General features: G+C 37.5%; 1 protein-coding gene across 1 annotated transcript; it reads left to right on the top strand.

The window, feature by feature from the left end:
* Positions 1 to 6,801: 6,801 nt before the first annotated feature.
* LOC134814876 (uncharacterized) lies at positions 6,802 to 17,700 on the top strand. Its single transcript, XM_063823179.1, has 15 exons — positions 6,802 to 6,988; positions 7,130 to 7,301; positions 7,450 to 7,551; positions 8,634 to 8,787; positions 8,916 to 9,973; positions 10,953 to 11,101; positions 11,784 to 11,865; positions 12,033 to 12,178; positions 12,328 to 12,391; positions 12,516 to 12,625; positions 12,780 to 12,935; positions 13,047 to 13,251; positions 13,382 to 13,528; positions 13,740 to 13,871; positions 16,748 to 17,700. The coding sequence occupies exons 1-15, from the start codon at positions 6,858 to 6,860 to the stop codon at positions 16,964 to 16,966; spliced, it is 3,027 nt and encodes a 1,008-aa protein (XP_063679249.1). The 5' UTR covers positions 6,802 to 6,857; the 3' UTR covers positions 16,967 to 17,700.
* Positions 17,701 to 24,233: the final 6,533 nt, after the last annotated feature.

Genomic DNA, 24,233 nt, shown 5'->3' with positions numbered 1-24,233 from the left:
CAACATCGCAGATGAAATGTTCAAGAGGCGGAGATTTGCGACAACACCTGCTGACTCAGCACCCAACTCCATCAATACGGCGGACATAACATCACAAGCTTGCAATAGACCTCGCTGTCTTACATGCAAGCTAACTTGTGGAACAGCAAATGGTACTTTGACAGTTAACAAACAGATTATCAGAATTGACATGCGGCTTAACTGTAGTAATGAAAACGTGATTTATGTAGCCCAATGTAAACTGTGCGATAGTGGCTTTTATTTCGGCCAAACCTGGTTGACTTTAAGCACACGAATGAACAGCCACAGGGCAGCTTTTAAACCAGGTTGTTACACTAAATCGGCCCTTTCCATGCACATATCTGAAATGCACCAAGACAAACTTTCTGAGAAATTAAGCAATTTTAATTTGGGTATTATTAAACAATGTAGTAGAGAGGAACTTAACATGTTTGAAGATATTTATATCGAGAAATTTAAAGCGAGGATTATTGGGTTAAATAGGAGCAAAGTTACCGGGAATTAGGTCCGATGTTTGGCTATTTTTACCCTTTACACTTACACACACTCTCTCTTAGATTATTAGCAGTAAAGTGTACTTTTTGCTTGCGAACGTGTTTCCTCCTTTTAACTTCCTATCTCAGTTCAGTCTTAATCTGCACGTTTTGTAGTTGTTTTGGCCCACTCCATGCTTTCACAGTAGTTACCTTATTTACATTACCTACTTCGTACATTTCCCTACTGACTTTTTCTTTTGAATTTTACTTTTATACTTTCGGAATGTTGTTTATTGATAATTGATTTCAAATTTCCCGCTAGATGATTCATCGATCCTGTTGATGGCGGTAAGCCGAAACTAGTCGAGACTCTGCGGATCATCCCGAGATACGTTGTATCACTGCTTATGCTCAATGATATCTAAAAAATCTTAAGATCCTAACGTATTTTATCTTGGGAGGATTGCGGCTAATTAACACCCTTGCTGGACAATCTCTACTTTCCTTAACGTCAGCGAAAGCTTTATCAATGTACTCTCATCTATAACAACAGACCCTAATTACACCGTCCACAATTCATATGACAAATTTTACACTGCAATCATAGTCGACGATAACTAAGTATCTTCTAATTCTTTTAAATCTGAGGCATATATAATTTATGTCGAAAGGATATTCCCTTTTTGACCACCTTACCATTTTGATTGATTTTGCACATGACTGAAATGTTTAAACTGGAGAAGGGATTCGCACAGTGGTAGTTTTATAAACCACTTTTAATTTATTGACCTATTATACCTAGTGGTATTATATTACTATTGGTAGTTTTATAGACCACATTTAATTTATTAACTTATCATACTTAGTATTTATTTTTGGTGACTGTATCACCCAGTTTTAACATTTGATAATTGTACAGTTTATTGACGACACATTAACTGAAAGTTATTTTATATTCTAATTTATATTCTAGATATTTTATTTATTTTTCAACAGACGACAACTTCCTGTTTTTTCTTCTATATTAGTTACTCATATCTCTTGTACAGACTGCTTTACAAGGACATTGACAGATGATACTCACATTAGGCATTCATTATTGCATCTAAATTATTTCACTTGCATTAGGTTTAGAAATTTATTCTCTGGTTAACAGATTTCAAATGTTTAATCAATTTGTAGTATGACAGTAAGGTATATAAGAAGTTATTTAATTTTGCTTGGGCTATTATATTGACTATTGAGGTTTAATGATGATATGGAATTTGAATTCTATATAAATTTACACTATGTGGTTGGGGCATTTTGCATAGTAAATATGGTTACTACTCCTATATATCATATTATTTGATTGGTATTCGATTTCTGATTATTTCTTAGGAATATGATTATTATATCTCAATTTGGCTTTAGGTAGGGTGCCCCGCTAAAAGAACTGGATTCTTCCAGGAAGCATCCCGTGCACAGACCTTGGTCTACATATATATTAAATTATTAACCATTCATTCTGTATGTGCACGAAAATTTATTCAATCAATACTAGGAGTAAACCTGAGGAAATTTTCTGTAGTGATCATGATAGTACATAATTATTTTCAAAACTTTATTTGGTTGTTAGTATTTTTATTATGGAAAGTGGTTGAATTTAGTGAGACAAGGTCAGTTTCTCTATTGTCTAATTAGGCACCACATTCCATGATCATATGGTCCGTGCACCCTGTACCACGACTATTACACCTCATTACTCCCGTCTTGAACAGCTTTCCATTTTTATTTAAATCGTTTTAGAAATTAACCCTTATTAACTCCGCACCACACTCGCCTATTATATTTGAAAACATGCATTACATTATCGTATGAAAAAAACAGACCGCAATGAGTGGATCCCCCTCTAATAAGCTTATATTATTACTTCAAGCTAACCTAATTATGATTCATGTACGAACACTACATAATATGTAGTAATGGAAGAGAAAGCGAAGAGGGAGAAAAAGTTACCTTAGTGCAAGAAATATAGGCGGCAAGAAATTAAGGCGATTCTGACAAAATCGCCTTAATTTCTTGCCGCCTTAATATCTGACCACCGTAATTTCTAACCGCCTTAATTTTTTTTCTTGCGATTTTTTCATAAGAAATTTTCGTGTGATTTTATTATTTTAAATTTACATGTCGATTTCGTTATTTGCTAGAATTCAATGAAATACATATTTAAAATAAATTAACTTGAGTCTAAATACATTAATATATCAATTAATATTCTCGTCTTCTCCTTCTTCATCAGAGTCATATATCTCCAGCAGCTGCAATCCATAACCAAGATAGTCGTCGTCATCTTGCTCCGTCGTGTCTGGAAATAGCTTCTTGATAATATCAGCTGATTCATCCTCCAAACGTTTGTCGAAGCTGTACTTTTCGTCGACTAACTTCTTGAGGAGCGTTATTCCCTTCTCATTGGTCCATGAAGCAGTTACAGAGCACTTCACTTCTAAGCCGCCCTGTGTAAGAGGAGAACGTGCAGGTTTCTCCTCCAGGACTTTTACTTTGTAGGAGCAGCCATGACCAATCGAAAAGTAGACAATTCGTGATATTTCAATTGGCACATGTCCTACAGTTATCGGTACTAGCTTGTGCGGAAATTTCGCTTTCACTGCGACTGCAAAAGAATCGTAGGGATTATTATCTTCCTTCTCGAATGATAAAGTATCGTCTTTAGATGGTTTTGTCCAATCCTTTTGATAAAAGTGATACCCTCTCACCCCCATGACAAATGATGTCTCTGGTATGTCAATTGTCACTGTAGTAGTACACATTGTTATACCTTTATACAACAGCGAGGTGGGAGTGTGTGTGTAGAAGAGAGCATACATAAAAATTCCTTGCCGCGTACAGAATGTGCACTATCATTTTGTCAAATGCAATGAATATACCAATTGACTTGCAGTTTGCTGATGTAGTGGATGTCTACCTAATTTAAAATTATAAACTTAGACGACAGAACAGCAATCACTATAAATATAATGTGCATGCACCATTTAGTTTTTATGTGACCAATGTCCAATATATCGTATTTTTAAACAGATTTCTATGCTTTATAGACTGATAAAAGAATAAAATTGACACTATTTCGACCAAAACTATAACCAAATTTGCGATCAAAAATCGTATTTTTTCCGAAAAAAATATCGCCTTAATTTCTTGCCGCCTTAATTTCTAGCGCCTTATATTCTTGCCGCCTATATTTCTTGCACTAAGGTATCCATTTTATGTCACATTTGTGGTACAAAAATCAAGTCCCATAACTCTAACCATTTTCTTGATTAAGCCATGTCAGCAAGTTGGTTGATCAGTGTATTGGATTTCTAGAATATTCTACATTTGATTTTAGCGAAAAACATACTACATGATACTCGACTGGAAAAAATTTAAACGGCTTAAGCAAGAACATGACACTAGCCCCTTCCTTGACAAATTTGATTTAGCTAGCTTGCACGACTTCTTTGCATCCCTTTATAAAAAAACCAGACCAGGAGCCAGATCTCACTCACCACAATCACAAACATTACCCTGAACCACCAGATCAGGATATCCTAATTCCTAAACAAGCTCATCTCAGAATCTGAAGTGACCTCTGCCATCAAAAATCTCAAAAAAGGTAAAAGTTGCTCAAACGACTTGATATTCAACGAGATGCTTCAGAGCCTAACTCCGCTTTGTCTCAAAGCCACCCTCAAAAACTTGAACCACTCACTGGTCTCCGGCTACTATCCAATATCCATGGCACACAAGTAACATTACTCCCATTTACAAGTCTGGCAACCCTTTCAGTCCGGACAACCACAGAGCAATAGCTGTTGGTAGCTGTATGGGTAAACTGTTCTCTAGCATCTTACTTGAGCGTCTCCTGCACTTCAAAAAGCTCTACTGCCCTGACCCAAAAGAACAACTAGGGTTCTCGAAGGGTGCTCAAACAAACGACCACGTCTTCACCCTTAAGACAGTCATTGACAAATATACCGAGCCAAGGTGAAAACAGCTCGCCTCTATGCATGCTTTGTTGATCTAAGAAAGGCCTTTGACAACGTATGTTATAGGGACAAAATTACATGTCTGGGAATAACTGGAAACTTCTTCAATTGCCTAAGTGATATGTATAGAAACTCAATTGCTCATATAAAAATCTCCAAACTCTTGTCCTCTAATATTGACATTGGCAAAGGAACAGGGACACCCCCTATCACCGGACCTTTTCAAAATCTATATTAATGACTTTTTATCTCTAGCTCTCCTGAAATCTGTTGGTGATTATCCTATTCTAGCTGACCTCCTAAAATCACATCTGCTCTGGGCTGACGATCTTGTCCTACTTGCCCAAGGCCTTGCAAGACAATATTAATATCCTATTCGGCTTCTGTAACTCTATGGGCCTTGAAGTAAATATTAAAAAAACCAAGATTCTCATATTCTGCTCTCCTAAAAGAAAACAATCCTATGAAACATTCACTTTGGGAGACGCATGCCAGCCCATCCAACACACCGAAACATACTGCTATCTTGGTATAATATTCCACAGAAATGGATCTTTTACAGCAGCTAATACTGAGCTGAGGGCCAAGGCTCTCCGTGCTCTCTATGGCCTTAAAGGCAATATCGTTAAAGATGCCCTCTCTCAACGTTCCCTAAACATTCTATTTGACTCTCTAATAAAACCGATCCTGCTCTATGGCTGCCAAATCTTATGTCCCCACTCAAAAACCATGAGATACCTCTCCAAAACAAATAGTAAAGCCAACCCATAGCATACTCTCAAGTACATCTCACAAGACCACTATGAAAGATTCCACCTTAAGGCTTAAGTAAATATCAAGTGGTCTTTGTCTGTCGGCTGTCCATTCAAAATTATCAAATATAGGCTGCTGGGGCGAAAGTGGGCGACACCCCCTTTTCATTAAAGCCTGCAAACTTGCAATAGATTTCTATAATCGCCTTGGAGGCACTGAAAATGAACTTCTCTCTGCTGCATTTCACGAGCAGATTATGCTCGGCCTTCCTTGGTGTACCAACATCTCCAATCTTCTCACCAAATATAACTTCCCCCACTCATCCTCCTCAAAATCTAAGCTCTCTACACAAATCAGTCACAACATGAGGGAAGAATTTGTGGATACCTGGAAATCTGCCAAGGCATCCTTGCCTAAATTAGAATTCTATAATCAAATTAAACATGACTTTGAACCAGAAACATACTTAGGAGTGGTTAAGATCCCTGATGCTCGGAAAAGCTTAACAAGGTTTCGTATTCGCTGCCACAACCTTTACATTGAGAGGGGCCGTTACGAAACCCCCCTAGTACCAAGAGAACATCGATGGTGCACTTACTACTTTTTCAGCAAGGGGCTTAAGCCTATTGAGGACGAAATTCATGTTTTAACTGACTGTTTACTCTACTCCTCAGTTAGAGAAAAATTTAACTTCCATCCCAAAAATATCACTGACCTAGCCGGTTTGCTATCTGATAAAACTCTAGACCCCAGGTCAAGATTCATGCGAAATTGCGAGCTAGGCTCATCGCACAAAATTTGTAAATAAATGAGAAAACAGAAAAAGTGTATCTTAAAAGTTGAGGGACACAATAATTAGGAATTTAACGTGTATTCTATACACTTAACGTGTATTTTATCACTTGTTTATAGCGTGAAAACTTCGACGTAACGCGCGCGAGATAAGTGCCAGATTTTTGCGAGTTTCGTTTAAATCTCATCGCTAAGCTCACGATATCGTGAGATTTTCCGCGAGATTTAGGCATCCTTTTTCAGAATTATAGGTGGCCTAGTGGTTAGCGCACCCACCCTCTGCGCAGAAGGTTCAGGGTTCGAATCACAGTGTCACCTAGTTTATGGAGTAGCTAAGGATCCATTAAATCTATTCGCCATTTTGGAAGGGCGAATGTCACACATAAAAGTAATTTGATAAACTTTAATGGCCGTATCTCAAATGTTTTTATAACATTCGCCCTTAAGAAAAAAACACAACGATTTGTACTTGATTTTAGTGATCGGGAGGGACAGTTTCTCTATAATCCTAAAAATGCTTGGGGCTAATAATGGCCCATTTATAAAAAATTATCTTGAGCCAGTCTTTTAAAGAGATGCTGGTAACTCCAGTCTTGCTGCTTGCATATTTAAATGTATCATATGGCAAAAAATAATGGGATTTGATTTAGTAATGATTTCCATTATTTAAAAATCTTGCTTACCAACTGATAATCCTGACAATGGATTCAGTTATCAGTAACATTATATTCCTTAGATTACAGCGATTGTATGATATTACGCAATTCACCATTCCGCCGAAATAGTGTCCATGATGCTCATAGTTGCCTACCAAAATCTGGTGCAATCCATCGAACGATGCTACTATCAACATGGGTTATACTGCTCGTCTAATGCTTATCGCATCATATCGTTTACCTGTTTCATTATTGGGATCATGAGGTAAGTTAGATTAATTTAGGTTTTAACTTGCTTTAAACTTTTAAACTATGCATCAAAATACAGACGTTCATCCCACAATTCATTTCTCTATATAAAAAGTTGCATTTCTGTATAAAATTTCATTTCATAAAATCCCCACAGTATTGGTATATTCTACTCACCTCTCGTACATGGAAATGGCATAATTGAGTGGCGCTCCAGCTCCAGCGATAGAAAAACTTCTGAAAATCATAGTCCTCAGTGGTTACATTCGCCACCTCTTGCCTCAGTCCAGCATTTCATGATCCAACTGAAGCACAATTCTCCATTTGAGGTATGTTCCTTTCATAAGTTATTATTATGGACACTTTATACTTTACTTATAATATGACAGAAGCAAGCAATTGTCCGATAATTCATAAATACAACTTATAATCCTAATTATCCTAATTATCCTAATCAGCTAAATCAGATTCCTTCAGGCAATTCAAACAATGTTCAGTATTCAAGAGAGGATAGTAAGCACAAAGATAATAACAGAAGAAGGGTCGTTAATATTATCTGATGTTTGCTTTCAGGCAGAGGTTGATACTCATTGTACTTTGAATAATATTAGACTTTTGTTTTATATGTTTTCTAATAAAAATCGTCTGAATCGCAAACTTTTAACATATTCCACACTACAAAGCTGCATTAAATTAATTCAGTGTTACATTTAGGAAATGAAATCAGAACCTCTATTTATCACGCCTCGGTTTAAAGACCCTTGCTTAACTGGGCTGACACGTGTTAATTAATGGAAGTTCTACATATTTATTTACAGTACAACTTCATTAGAACACATGTATGTTTAATTTGTGAAATAACAGATTTTCTTATCACATTCTTCACAAATCATGAAACCAAGCAATTTTACTTTGATATTTTACGTACCTCAATTAAATGATGCCTATGATATTCTGAATCTATTGGATCATACAATAACTTAAGAACGCTTTAAGCTAGGAACTTCAAAGTTTCTAGACATATTTTGTTTGATAATTGAAGTGCTTTCCCAAAATTTCAAGTTCGTTGTTTACAACTAAGCCGAGTTATGACCATTTTAAGTTCTGACGGATGCATGATTCCGGCACTTAATCAGTAATCTCTAAAGAAAGTCATTATGAGTATTCACTTAAAGTGATCAGATCGGCATCCCCCAACATGCTCGGTACCGCCTAATGAGGCTCATTGTTGCACGATAGCGAATAACTCCCGATGAGATCACCGATGAGATCACGAAATCACTGATTAAGTGCCGAGATCACGTATCCGCAAGATCTTGAAAGGGGTCATAACTCATAAGTCATAACTCGATTAAATTGTAAACAAACAACTTGAAATTTTGGGAAAGCACTTCAATTATGAAACCAAATGTGTCTGGAAACTTTGGAGCTCCTAGCTCAAAAATTTCTCACTTTATAGTGACAATACTGAAAAAGAAGGAGTGGCGTGCCACACCCTCTGTAATTGATGAAATTTTACGAAATTTCAGGAAATCTAAGTTTGATCTATATTATCTGAAATTTCTGAGCAATTATGATACGAATTACGTGAGTTATTAAAGGGTTGCGTGTGGGTAGTAACTTCTGGGCCACTCTGTATATAATAATTATTCATGTTTCAGGGCCAGAAGGATCTGATGAGTGGACTGCCCACAAACTCAACGTGCATGTTACTGAGTCCAACACAACTGTGGGGCAACAACATGGTGGTCTTCCTCAGTGACCCAGATATTCCTGAGACTATCCTAGGAGACAGCAGCAATCCTACTATCCGAGGTTTTCTCATATATGCAACCATTTTCGTAGTGTTTCTATCACGATAATCTGTCTCCATAGCAAGGTTTAGTACAAGAAAACTTTTTAATTTATATTCTTCTTCAGTAAGTAACAATAATTTCTTGCAGCGTTGATGTTTGGTACGAGTTGGACTACACCCCCTCACCCTATAACCCTAACTCTGTTCCTCAACCCCTCTCTTTCCTCATCTGTCGTGTCTAAGTTCCGGGAAGCTATCATCAACGAGCTCTCCCAGTCTTACTCCGTATCCATCTTCACTGAGAAGGAGTTTAAATCAGATTACATTTTCATGAAGAAAAGCGAGAGAGAAAACTTGTTCGGAGTTGAAGATGAGCGGATACATTTGTTTTACAGTGATAAAGTGAACCTATTGCAGCTCCTTCCCCTGGCCATGCTCTACGTTCTGGTTTTTATCTACATTGTGATAAGTGTCAGGAAGATAACGCTCGTAAAGTCGAAGGTGGGACTAGCCTGTGTAGCTGTAATGACCATCGTCTTCTCTTTTGTCATGTCCTTGGGTTTCTGTGTCTTCTTTGACCTGCTACCTACCCTGACGGGAAGTGATATTTTCCCCTACATTTTCACGATAGTGGGCCTAGAGAACGTGCTGACTATTACACGGTCCGTAACAATAACAGCGGGTGACCAAGAGGTACACATCAGGATAGCGCAGGGATTGCAGACGGAGGGAACGAAGATCACTAAGAATGTGTGCGGACTCGCTCTGATGTTCTTGGTTGGGATTTGCTCGCCGGTGCCCGCAGCCTTTCACGAGTTCTGTGTTGTGGGTCTCGTGTGTGTCATATGTGACTTCTTCCTTCAGCTGTTCTTCTTCGTACCAGTTCTATCGTTAGATATTCGTAGATTGGAACTAGCTGATCTCAAATCAGGACCTTACCCTGCCCCCTCAATTCCCATTAATGGGAAACTGCCTGATTGGACTGACAGACCCCGCAAAACTAAAATATTCCGTCACCACGCAGCCCACAAGATCCTGACTTTGTCAGTTTTTCTCTATGTTTTATATGTCATTTATCACTCAGTATGGTTCTCTAACAGCGAGAAAAATGATAAAAAGTTGACGTTACCGGGCATGATTGCTGTGGGATCTACTCGAATTATCAATTGGATCCTTTCAATGGATTATTTACAGCCTAAAAGTCAGGTAAGCAGTGAGCGGTGAGCTAGGGTAAGCTACTAGATATTATTCTGTTATCAAACTGATTGGTAATTAGAGTTCCAAGATATCCTTATCTCACATTTCAGGACATCACTGCATATTGCATAAGTATATTATATTATGATTTATAGATTTTAGAGAATCTTTCAACCCTTGACATGGCCATGGTAGCATTGGGTTGTCACTATCTCATATTATCCAATATTCAGTAACCTGTTTCTGGTGTATTTCATTGCAATGCAATATGTAGTTCATACACACTTGCTACTTGGATCCTATTTCTGAACATGACGCGTACTAAGTTAAAGAATCACATCTACGTAGCACTGATAAAACACATATTAACATATGTTTTTGCAGTATGTCTTTCATTTGTGTCTAACATGACTTGGCAACCGTTCTATAATATCACGTCCGCCCAAAATTTAATTCACACCCACAATCATCATCCTGACATTAATTTTCGAACAAAACGTTTGGGTATAAAATAACTGCGAAGTATCCGATATCTCCAAGTTGTTTTAAGTAACGGGGCAATTTAAAATGGAGCTTTGCGACCTGGTTTATCATCTTCATGCTTATTATAATTTATATCCCATGGCCATGGTGCCATTTAATCGATTTGAATTTATATTCGGTCTCTAAACAAAGAGAAACTGCTCTGAAGAACTTAAACAATTATACCTTTTTATTCATGATATTAGGCTTTAGAGACGGGGAACATATCGTGTCCACTGTCCATATTGATAATTGTTACTTCCTGGCTATTTGAATTAAAGCCCTGTCGTGATATCGTGGATCAAATTAGTTCCACCGGGATCTGGCAGTATAAATAGTATTTACTACAAGTTACCAACGATAATTCCTGTCATCCCTCCGTTTTTACAGTTCAGAGTTCTGACATAAGGTTTACTTATATTTAAGGTTGCCTGAGGATCATTTTGAAGAATATATTATTTTACAGGGCGACAGGTCGTCTTATGAGAAGATGTTCCCCCACACCTTCCTAGCCACGGGGAGCACAGTGGACATGTTGGACCAGTCATGGAGGAGAGCTGCTAGGGACCACTGGCCTATCTTGTTTAAACAGTACAACATCATTGTAACTGCCAGGTAATCGGTTTCTTAAATCTTACCAGTGTGCTATGTTGGTAGATTTATATTGTATAAGTATCACTAAAATCCATTGTTTTCGTCCGTGAGGATTGGCTAGGGGCTTCCACCCCTGTAACGACTTTCGGGTCTGACATCAGCCTAATGTCTGAGACATTTCCGAAGAAATTTTTTGCCAGATGTTCTTCATTCATAAGTCTGTATAAAATTGATTAAAATTTGGTTAACCTTTTGAATGATTCTCCGGGTTCCGGAAATATTGTTATTCAACCGGAAGTGAAAGATTGGGGGTTCGATATCATGACTGACCTTAAATTTCAACAATTTCTGAGAAGTCGAGGTTAATCGATTCGCGAACCTCAGTCGTTGATATGATGGAAAATATATTTAACGTCGTGAAATTGGTTGTAATTTAATCTAAGGTGATAGTAAAATAAGATAATTTCATTCTTACTAAAATGGAACACGCGCTCGACAAAATGATTGAATCACCCCGCCAAATTTCCAATTAAGTTCATGCACGCGCGCATTTCGTTACGCGCGCGCACGAATCGAATAACGAACCGTGCAGTGTTATAATTTTCATTTTCCCTGAGGGTGTCCATCGATATTCGAGCCATTAGAATTGGAAAATTATCGCTAATAATTGAAATAAAATCTTTAATCGAATCTCTTCATACAGGTACTTTGATATACACAAGCCCATACACATTGAAGACAAAGGAGGACTTCGACAACCAGATCCTATTACATTTCAGTCCCATGTATGTCATATGGATTACCACGATACTCATAACTCTATTTTCATGTCTTCTATTTGAAGTTTTTGCAAGCATGCTGATTACATAAAAAATGCTCAGTGAGTGAATTTGTTTAAAATTTTGCTGGATTACGGTAAATGGTTCGAATTTTACCTTCATAACAATTCCAGGTAAGGCAATGGTTACAAATGCCAGTTACTCTTCACCTGATATCGACAGTCTTAGGGTTGATATCATTTTTACCTATCGCTATTCTTCTCTACTTGTCGTTTCTTGGGTTGTACAAGTTGCTGAAACCTCGGTCAAAACCTCAGAGGTACAGTTAGAAATTTACGAATTTTTTTGAATATTCTAAACATAGTAAAAGCTACTAATTTAGATGCTGATATGAAGTATGTAATGTGATTCTGAATATTTTTGTCATCGAATGGAATATGTAAAAAAAAGATTTCTTCAAATTCTCAGCGTCAAGCAAAAACAAGATCATCCCCTTTTGGAGGTTCCTTTTATCCTGTCTGAGCATGAGGAGGTAATTCTTATCTTCAATTTTCGAATCCTATTTTAGATTGAAAACACTTCGTCTTCATAATCTGCTCAAACGTTTTCATTTTCAGTTAATTCGAGTTTAGAAATTAATCGAAACGTTTTACTAGGATATTGAACATCTAGCAGTTCATAGTAACAAACTGCTGACAACATCATTTGATGGACTCTCTGTACTGTGGGATCTTTTATCGGGCAAAGTACTTCTCAAAATAACAAGGTTTCGAGATCAAACAATACTTTTCATATCCAAGAAATATTGCAACCAAACTTATGTTATTATATTAATACTTTAGGTTTCAATAGGTTCAATTTGCAGTACTTAAACTGCTTTATAAATTCATACGTCTCACCTTTCAACCACCAAATCCTAGTGAGACGATACCGTGGTGTACAGCTCTATCAGATAAGATCTTGCTACTTGGACACGGAGACGGATCTGTAAACGTTGTCAACTGGGGGAGCAATGATATTATCACTGTTCAGCAGCAGTCATCTGGCATCTTGTTACTCTGCTTCATCGACCAAATGTAAGTCGAAAATTCAAATATGACAGCCAAATCCCCCCCCCCCCCCCCCCCCCCCCCTTAGGATATTTAACCTTTTTTGCCAATTCCGTAATCCGTCGCCACTTCTTCCAGGTCAGTTCTGCTTTGTCATGAGAACGGAAGAGTGATAGTAATCGCTCTGTCTCCCCGAGTTATCAATCCACCTGTTGGCCAGAACAGCTTCCAGGGTCAGGTGGTGGAAGTGAAAGCAGAAGCCAGGATATACCCCAGTTCGCTGATTAAGTATTGTGATCAGTCCTGCCAGTTAGCGGTATGCGGTGGCAGCAACATTGTTAAAGTAAATCACCCCTTACTCCTTAGCTTGATATTTTTTGCTCTGGTTGCTTTATCAATTTATTATCTTAAAATTGTGGCACAATTTGAAATACTCCATGTATTAACGTTTTTACTCACTTCATAAATCCCAGGTATACGACGCTAACTCGTTGACATTGCGGAAAGTCTTACAGTTCCCCCAGTCAGTTCAACAGTTGCACTTGTCACGTGATATGCTCTTGACTTGTGATAACTTCTCTGCTGTCTACTCGTGTGATCTCAGGAATTCTGATCTTATTGTGAGTTAAATATAGGATAATTAGGAAGTTTGCTGAAGGGACCCCTTCGGTTACAATTGAACTTTAGATGACTAATGGTGTGCCTGGATAAATTCTACAAATTTATCATCAAGCAATTATGGTCAGTTGAACTAATTCAGCGTGCATGATTTCTGTTCAATTTCAAGCAATAAAGATCCAGTTTTTCAATGTTAAATCGTTTAAATTCCAGGAGGAGTACGAGAGCAAGGTTGGAGGGATTAGCAAGATTCTTTCAACCGATGACTGGATAATTGGACACTTAACTGATGGTCCAGTTTTAATATGGGAGAACTCATCCTCCTCTTATCCCCATCAACTTGATGTTAGTATCAGTTTGAGTTCCCTGTTTTAGTCACAAGTTGCAATGAAATGGTGAAAACTTTAGTTTTCATCATTTAGTTAAAATTCATTAGAACATACTGTTTTTTGTTAGACCTTCCAGATTTGAGAAAGTTGTTGTGATAAATTGTGACATTACAAAGATATTTGGACACGTTCATTGAAGTTTGAGGATATTGGTAAATATTAGTGACCCTACTAAATGGCACGATGATGTAAAATGTGTCACACTATAAAACTATATAAACCCTCAATGGTTAGGATAATCGTTTCATCCTCTAGATAAACTTTGTCGCATAACGATATCTTTATCAGACGATAAGATATCGCTTAAATGCGGCCGGCAGTGAGTTGTAAACTTTGTCACACTATAAAAACGTGACAGAGTTTATATGGACCCCTTGTTGCCGTGTTTGACCAAATTTTCGAATTTCCATTCTATAGGATAGTTGCATATGACTATTATCTACATATTTAGCGACTTTTTTCGTTAAATGGTTGCACCATGTAAACTCCGTCACACATTTAAGAAATTTATATGAGGGATGTTTATGACATCCTGACAAGAAATGCCGAATAGTCTAGCATTATTTTGTGAGCTGAATGTGTTTGGAATTGTTCACATATTTCATTGTTATAGGCAAATACAAATACAGAAGGCAGAAATAGGTAAATTTAGTCACATAAATTTGTATGATATCTCAACATGTGTGAAATTGAGTAAATATTAGTATACCAACTTAAACACCCTATATTACGTACTATGGATCAATTAACAATATTTCAACCATACGCCGGTCATATAAATTATTATATGGCAGTGATATGTTAACATTGGCAAAATTTCAACACCTGAACAGGGTAAAAATTTGTAAATTTCGTCACAAAAAAAATATTATAACTTTATTTGCTCCGTGTTGGCAAAATAACTAATTTATCGACATTGTGATGGTGATAAAGTAACATTATATACTAATTGAGGTATGATTCTTCAAAATAGGGGCAAGAAATGTAAATTTCGTCACATTAGCCATAGCATTAGTTAGATAGATTTTCTTTCATATCAACTGCCCTTATTATAGCTAGAATGGATTTATACAGGAAATATAGAAACCCATGCCCATTTTTCATCACATTGAAATTATATTGTTGGGGCAGGAAAAGTAAATTTCGTCACATTTCGGTAAATTAGCTAATTAGTGATATCAAACTCAGCATTGTTAAACTTGGGTTCTGATTTGCTGAAAAATAACCAACCAATAATTCCTGGAAGAAAATTGAATTTTAACTGAGGTATGGTTCTTTAAAATAGGGGCAAGAAATGTAAATTTCGTCACATACGTAATTTTAAAATTTAGATAGATTTTATTTCCTACCAATAGTCCTTATTATAGTCGGAATGGATTTATACAAGAAATGTAGAAACCCATGCCCATTTTTCATCACATTGAAATTATACTGTTGGGGCAGGAAAAGTAAATTTCGTCACATTTCAGTAACTTAGTAAAATTAAACTCAGCATTGTTAAACTTAAGTTCTATTTTGCTAAACCATAACCAACCAATAATTCCTAGAAGAACATTGAATTCTAACCGAGGTATGGTTCTTCAAAATAGGGTCAAGAAATGTAAATTTCGTCACATACGAGTACGTCATTGTAAAATTTAGATACAATTTCTTTCACGTGAACAGTCCTAATTACAGTCCGAAATGATTAATACAGAGATACAGGAAATATAAAAACCCCTGCCCATTTTATAATGTATGTAATATGTTAATCACAGACTATTTCATTCTATAATCATTGTTTCCAAATTTAACCTATTTATGATGTCTTATCATTTTGTGACGATGTTTACATCAACTGCCCTATACTTGAATCAACTGTATCCGTGTATCGTCCTTATATAGAGTTTTCCCGCAAAATGTAACCTATTCACGATGTCGTATCATTTTGTGACGATGTTTACATCAACTGCCCTATACTTGAATCAACTGTATCCGTGTATCGTCCTTATATAGAGTTTTCCCGCCTTCCAAACCAAAATCAGATATAAATGATTTCGAAAATTCAGCCAGAATTTCAAATTCCATATAATGTGACAGAATTTACATCATTTCCCAATAACCAAGTGCATGTATTAGCTAACTTTTCAAAACAACATATTTTAGGGCTATGATTGGCAGAAGAACCATCAAATAATGAGTTGAAAGGGTTTTGAGGACACCTCACAGTAGAAAAGAGGTCTCGTATTCTGAGTGTGACAAAGTTTACGAAATATTGCCTTAAAGCCGTTCGATCCGTGCCCTTTAACCAATGTTGTATCATAATTGTTAGATTGACCTAATCTACTATATTTCAGACCAAGGAATGATAATTGGGCAGCTATGGTAAACAATGTCACAAAAATGTGACATTTTTTACATTATAGTGCCTAAAAGCAATACATTTTATTTCTGAGCAGTGCATATGGGAGTATGGGTCACGTGGCTAATGTTCAGAACTTATGAACACGCTAGAATAATAGATGCTAAAATTAAGCCACTATCGTCGAAAACGCTATTTTAGAAATTTACCAATATCCTCAAACTTCAATGAACGTGTCGATTTAGTAATGAAACAATTTAGAGTTAACATTAAAATATAAGAACTACGGTGGTCAGATCGTTTTATAGTTAGCTGGGAGAGCGTTAGGAATTCGAACCGCTTACCGGGCCGATCGAGACATCTAATTACTCGTAACTCATATTAAATGAGAAATTCAGAAACTGTTCAGCTTCGTCCCCGTAAGTTGGTTAGACCTTAGTAGGCGAGGCTGGCGAAAATATATCTTGAATTTGACTTGTAACCATCTACAGGTGATAGCGCAAGATATCTCCCTCCTCCACGAAAGTCACATTATAATTCTGCAATCCGACAGCATCGTTCTGTGGTCACTGCGGGACCAGCAGTATCTAGATGATATCTCATTAGGAAGATATATATCAGACCCAGCACACATTCGACTGAAAAGCAGCCCCAACGTTGCCTTTGTCTTGGACGGTCCCAACGTTGTACCGTTTACTGTTTTGAATTGATTTCCTCAGTCCTTTAAAAATATCGTGCGATTAAACGTTGAATATTTATTACTGTTTATAAACCTCTCTTATTTGGGATGATCAGATCTTTTGGAGTATTCACAGACTATTAACCCAGGCGACGATTTTAGTAATTTTAATTAAATTTAGACGAACACCTTTTCACAGCTTTTTAACTTTATTGCGTCAGATATGGTTCGTTGAATTTATTTCTACCCTAAGATTATTTTTGTGCAGAAAGTATTTGTGTGTCCTAAATTAGGGCTATTGTTGTGCACCCGTTCTGCACTATGACTTTATAGGCTTTATATGCTGATTTTTAGTTTACATGATATTAAGATAACAAACTATTCTTATCTGTTATGTATTTGTTACTCGACAAAATCAGGTCAGCAACTGTTTTAAACTGGAAAAATTTACAAAAAAATGACCTGATTTTGTCCCTGAATTAAGCTCCCAAATGGAGTTGAAGGAGCGCTAGGTTCGCCAGGCTAGGTGGTAGGAAAAGGAGTTTATTAAGTTAACTGTCATTTCTGATTTTAGGCCTTAGATCCCTGATCCTTGTATAATGCACGCTATCAACAGATCAGCTCTTGCTTCAAATATTATCGATAGTCTTGACAGCGGTTCGTAGAGGAGGTCACATTATTTGGTCCCCGTGACAACGGTCCCCAACGTTTTAAATTTTGATGTCAAATATTAGGTCGTGTTACGTATCTTTTAATTTTACGTTATTTTATGAGTTTTATACATTTTAAAACCCAAAAAGTAAAGTTCTGACTTCGTTGGAACACGGCTGTGTTGATCAACGCTAGATAATTATAAATCCGGTTTAACCAGCGAGCTTGGTACGGTCCGTTCAGTTAAACTATTCCAATCTTTACCGGGCTTCTGTGAGCGTCTAACCATCACCTAAGGGCTGATTCCAACCTTTAAATTCAACAGTTTACCAGTCAAGTTTGTCTCGGTATGTATTGTTATCTGTGTACCAGAGCTCCGGTAACGCCATTAGCTACCAGCCAGCCATTAGCTACCAGCCAGCCATTAGCTACCAGCCAGCCATTAGCTACCAGCCAGCCATTAGCTACCAGCCAGCCATTAGCTACCAGCCAGCCATTGTTTATGCAAATAGGCTATAATACATAATTATTATTATGTACTATAGCCTCCTCTAGCTTAAAATTAGAGTTTAATTTCCTAATTTCGTGACAAATGACCTTTCTGCTTTTCTCATTCTAGCGACTTTCACCTTGTTCTAATATTTGTTACACACCTGCCCTGCTATTTTAGTACCTCAAATATCATTTTGGTTCAGCAACTCCACAGTCATTTGCCCTTTAATAAAAAAAAATGGCGCTACCGGAGCTCTGGTACACAGATAACAATACATACCGAGACAAACTTGACTGGTAAATTGTAGAATTTAAGGTTGGAATCAGCCCTTTTAGTTAAAATTCATTAGAACATACTGTTTTTTGTTAGACCTTCCAGATTTGAGAAAGTTGTTGTGATAAATTGTGACATTACAAAGATATTTAGTAATGAAACAATTTAAAGTTAACATTATAATATTAGAACTACGGTGGTCAGCCATTAGCTACCAGCCAGCCATTAGCTACCAGCCAGCCATTAGCTACCAGCCAGCCATTGTTTATGCAAATAGGCTATAATACATAATTATTATTATGTACTATAGCTTCCTCTAGCTTAAAATTAGAGTTTAATTTCCTAATTTCGTGACAAATGACCTTTCTGCTTTTCTCATTCTAGCGACTTTCACCTTGTTCTAATATTTGTTACACACCTGCCCTGCTATTTAGTACCTCAAATATCATTTTGGTTCAGCAACTCCACAGTCATTTGCCCTTTAATAAAACCACCAACAACTGCACCTGGAAAATCGCTGAATCATAATTGCCGAATTGTCTCACGATTGAGATGGTCCAGAATTTGATCTTTTACAGTATTATTAGTGCAGCTCCCTCTTATTTGAACAATTTTGAGACATCAGACAAATTTAGAATATTATGCAATACAGATTCGGACAGTATAATTGTTTTGTTATGGTAGTGTTACTACCTGTTAATTATATTTATAGATTACCGTCACAGCTGAGCCAAATGTAATTGTTTAATTGTTGCCTACCCTGGTCGCTTTAGTACCTCTAACCGGTAAAATGCCCAAATTGTTAAATGATTCGATAAATCATATTACACAATGCCAGTTCCCCGTTCGCAATACGGGAGATTCTAAGTACTGTCAGTGGCCGTCACTCGGGGTCATCGTGAGATTGTTTATAGTTAATATTTTGGTTGCTTTTAAATAGATAAATCAGCTGTAGGGTTTTCACAATCTCAAAACATGAGCTTAAAACCATGTCCAACTCCAACTTACCAAGAGTAAGCCAATACAGACAAAATGGTAGAAAATAGACATTCGTTCTCTTATTATTAGGAAATACCTGTGAGTGCAAGGATCACTGGATCAGTACGCCGAATAATTAATTTAGCTCGCTAACTAATTAAATTAGCTCGCAGACCATCAATCATGGTCGGATTATCTTATGAACTTCAACCCTGTGCTGAGCAGCTGTTTTTTAAGCCGTGTGGTTAACTTTTTAATTAATGAGATTTCAAATATTTCGTCACGTACATGAACAGTTGAAAGCTTATTCTCTCGTATTATGGGCCACAATTTATGACCAATCTAGCTTTGATCTCGCATAAGAAGAAGTGTGAAATTTGAAGATTGCATATTTTTTAATTGTACCTTGCATTGTATCACCACTACGATCTTGCTACTGGAGATAGGACACCATGTTATTGACTATGTCTATAGTGAGAGAATATATCGATGGATGTATCTCCCTTAGTGATATTTCATCGGCTAAACCAAATTCATGGTTACATACTCATTACATAGAGTGGCGTTCATGAATAATTCCTCATTCTTTCAGTTTCTTGATAATGATATATTAAAGATGGATTTGAGTGATGAAGAATATTATATTTAATCTTTATAAACCGATATGATTCATTTACAGAGCACACTTATTAACTTATACACTATACAAATGTTATAGAGATAAAGAACTTTTTCAATAGATGTTACCCGAGTTGTCAGGTTTTTACTATTTGATTCAGTTTATCGTGTTCCTCCAAAAGCTAATTTTTATTTATTCTCCAGCAAATTAGCAACTCTTAATTGTTCATTCTCAATACTCCTAACTGTAGGGCGACCGACACGGACCACAGAATACCAGTAACCAGATGTGTGGAAATTGAACATTCCTTGCCTGACAACACGGGTCACTTCGCCCCCCCCCCCCCCCCCTCCCACGTGAAGTGGCAGGAACCCCAAAAGTGATCTATATTAAAGTCACAAACATAATTGAGGTCTCCCAGTCCAGACTTGGAGCACAAAATTTCCGGGCAAGTGGTCTATGTCGATAAATGTTGTTGATCTCTCTAAAATACGAAAGCTGCTTCTTTGCAAAAAATTGCGCGAAACTGTACATGCTGGTACTTAGACGAGAAATTGTGATTTCTCCCTCATGCTTGAACTTGAAGGCAATCAAATCAGTTTTGTCTGTATGAACTTCGTGCGTAGAACTGTTTTATATCTACGCACGCTCACTTTCATTCTCGAGCTCCGTCTACAGAAAAATCCTGTGGGGGGGGGGCTGACCATATTACAGTATATTAAAGTATATCCCGCCCTCAAATCGGGAAAAAACCTACACTTTAATATACTTTAACAATGTTAATGTACCCAAAATAAAACAGCCAAAATTAGTCGAGCTATATTCTTCGTTTAGATTTGCAAGATAAGCCTGTTTTTGGACTAGTAGTACTAGTAGTACACGAATTTACAATTACATTCAGTTTGGTCAAAAAATGGCTGAGTTATGAGCTTTAAACCATACTAGCAGGAACCCGTATAACCCTAAAATGGTGTCAAGACTTAAGAGACTAAAATAATTATTACCTATTTAATTCGCGTTTTTGACACCACTTGGGGGTCCAAATTTTGGGCTCTAAAACTCCTATTCCTTGGCCAATTTTTTATTTTTTCATGCTGATTTGAAAAGCTAAAGCATAAAAGCATTTGACCCAGTCAAAAAAGTTTCAGTTGTATATCTTTTACGGTTTTTGCGGAAAGTCGCGTTAAAGTTGATGCCGTGGTGTCAGTAAAATGGCACGGATCCATATATATATATCGTCTCGCTTTATATATAGTAAGATGCCCATATTTGGGCATACGCACCAAATTAGAAAGCTTTTGCCCAAAATTCGATCAAATTTCAATATTTTTGAATGAGAATTTATGTGAAAGATATAGCTCAATATTTGTTGAATAGTGGATACTATAAGTTAAAAGACCCCCATCATGAACAAAATTGCACATAATATCTCGGTTCGGGATACTAGCCAAACTGACTTCATTAAAATTGAAACAACTCCATCAGTTTTCAATATTTTTGCATGAAATTTTCGGAATCGATTAAGAATTGCATTTAAAGCCTCCAAAAAGATTTAGGTCTCCAAAAAGATAGGGATATATTAAAGTATATTAAAGTATATCCCCGCCCCTAAATCGGGAAAAACCCAACATTTTAATATACTTTAATATGGTCAGCCTCCCCCCACCCCCCAATCCTGTGGATGGTGGAACTGGAACCAACTCCATGTCAGTCACCACATTGTAAATGCTTCAACTTTCGAGGCAATCAAATCAATCTTGTCTGTACGATAACAGTGTTTAGTTTACAAGAATTCGGTTTAATTGGACATAGCCATGTGTATACGCGTACTGCGTGACGCGCTTGTTTCGCGCGCTACTGCAAGCGAGAGGGCTCTGGTTAGAGCTAGGACCAGATTTTAATCTAATTCTAAATCGGCCTGATTCATGATTCTCTCCCTTCGAAATTATTGCTACATGAAATACTGTCTGGCTAATCAGCACTGTTTAGTTAAAGACCTCAGCTGCTAGAGTATCTGTCACCAAAATGTAACTAGGTCGAACAGAAAAATTAGGTCTCACGCAGGAATTAGGTCTCAAGCAGGCGCGGTTTTAAAATATTTATAATTATATACAAAATCAAATATAAATATCACGCGCCTGCGTGATCAGACTTACTGGGCCGCGCTCAGCCTGTCATTCCGCCAAATCTTTATTCGTGTTAATGAACATAATAGCCTGGGGTCCTCAGGTAAGATCAGACTAAATTCCTATTTCCTGCGTGTAGAGACCTAGCACTAGTGAGACTTAATTTCTCCGTTCGATCTAGTTACATTTTGGTAACAGTCGTCGACGGTCCTGTATTTAAAACAAACATTTTACGAGTATCACCCGTTAACGTAGACAGGTAAGCTGGATAAACACCCCATGCAGTGATACCCAATTGTGATATAGATGTTCGCGAGTACACTGATTTGTTGTTATTAAACAAAATCTTCAGTCTTGATGGTTCGATTGCTCCTTTTTGTTAAACCATTTTTTAAGTTCTTCAAAATTCTTTGTGTTGGTCACCGACAACCTTGACGGATGTTACTCGTCTAAATTTCTTCGAAGTAGCGCGCGCCGCTTTCTTCTCGAAATGTCCGACGGCGCGCGCCGGGCCAGATCATTAACAATGGTCAACGACAACCTTGTCAGAGGCGGCTCGTGGGAGGTGGCTGGCAGTTTTGTTGGGTGTCCAATCGACGGACTGGGGAGGGGAGGGGAGGGGGTGCCGGTAGGGGGACTTGGGGCCGGGCCAAGCTCCCACCAAACTACCGATTACATTACACACAGGGCCTCATGACGTATGTAATGTGTCACACTTGATAACAGACGACAGCAAACAAAAACAAAAACTTATAATATGGTTGAAAAAAGACACCACACGTGTACGATCTCAGCCGCGCGCAGTATGATAGCAGCCAATAGTTCAAATTGCAAGGTGTTAAAACTGCGCGGCTTAGTCGTCCAAACGTAGAATTGGACGACCAATGCACAATGACAAATGACACAAAATGCAAAATTTCATAAAAATCTTGGAGGACTTCGCCGCTTCGACGCGCCGCGCGAACTAGCATTCTTCGCAGAGCAACGATCTCAATGGGTTGACGTCGTCAACCAAATAAAAATCATGCGTGCGCTTTTGCATTCGAACGTTTGAGTGAATAAAGAGCTTTATATTACGATTGGATATTGCATATTGGCTCACGTTATATCTCTGCCAAAAGCACATCCAATTTGATACGTATGAAATTAAATATGTCTATAAATTCCTTGATTATGCACTAAGTTGGCGTTCTCCGACCAAAATTGAACGAGGAATCGTTTCGAGGCACCTCGACAAAAGCTTGATCTCACGCTATTGTGCTTTTTATGGGGAATACGTCAATAGCGTTTTTGAGTTTGTTATTCTCTTTCAAAAGTATTCCAAGTGATTTGTATAAGTGCATATATTAACTCTGAATACATTGCAAAATAATTTATGTCGATTCATGAAGTTTGAAAGAAGTTACAGCAATGCGCGCAATTTGGGGAGTGTGCTTTTGGCGGAGATATAAACTGCGCCTTAGATATTTCCGAACACTATTACCAAGCACTATTTCTATTTTAAGCACCAGCCATCAAATGATAATTTTAGGGCGTCCACGGACGCCTGGACTCCCTCTCAATAGCCGCCTCTGATTGACAGTCCCAAAGCAAATGTATGATATTAGGTTCAAGCTTACTGGGCGGCGCTCAGCCTGTCATTCCACCGAATCTTTATTCTTTATATGTTTGTAAACATTATAGCCTGGGGTCCCCAGGTAAGTTCAAGCGTGCTAATAATAATAAATCGGCTTTTACTAATTTGCTCGCCAAAAATTTCACGTGACTTTGGTTTTTATGGGTTTGCTGCTGTACAAAACGGTTTTACATAAACCCTAATCGCAACCCTAACCATAACCCCGAAGCTAACCAAAACCCTCACCGCAACCCTAACCCTAACCCGGGCCCTAAACAATCGAATTCGTATTTTACTAGCCTGTCGCTTGTCATACGTTGTATGACCCACCGTGCACGAGTGCGCGGCTCCCTTAGCTGTATCGTAAAAACTCTACAAGGGTTCCTGTAGAGTTTTTTAATGAAATTTTGCATTTTGTGTCGTTGGTCGTCCAATCACGTGACCAAAACGGTTTTTTGCCTATAACTCTTCAGGAAAGCATTTTAACCATACTACTACTATACGTCAGGGGGAGGTGATTCGGAATCATCGTCCAAAAATACA

Source organism: Bolinopsis microptera, chromosome 5, assembly GCF_026151205.1.
Source record: "Bolinopsis microptera isolate Bmic1 chromosome 5, MBARI_Bmic_1.0, whole genome shotgun sequence".
Lineage (NCBI taxonomy): Eukaryota > Metazoa > Ctenophora > Tentaculata > Lobata > Bolinopsidae > Bolinopsis > Bolinopsis microptera.
The sequence above is the reverse complement of the archived record's forward strand: the minus strand, read 5'-3'. Positions and strand labels throughout refer to the sequence as shown.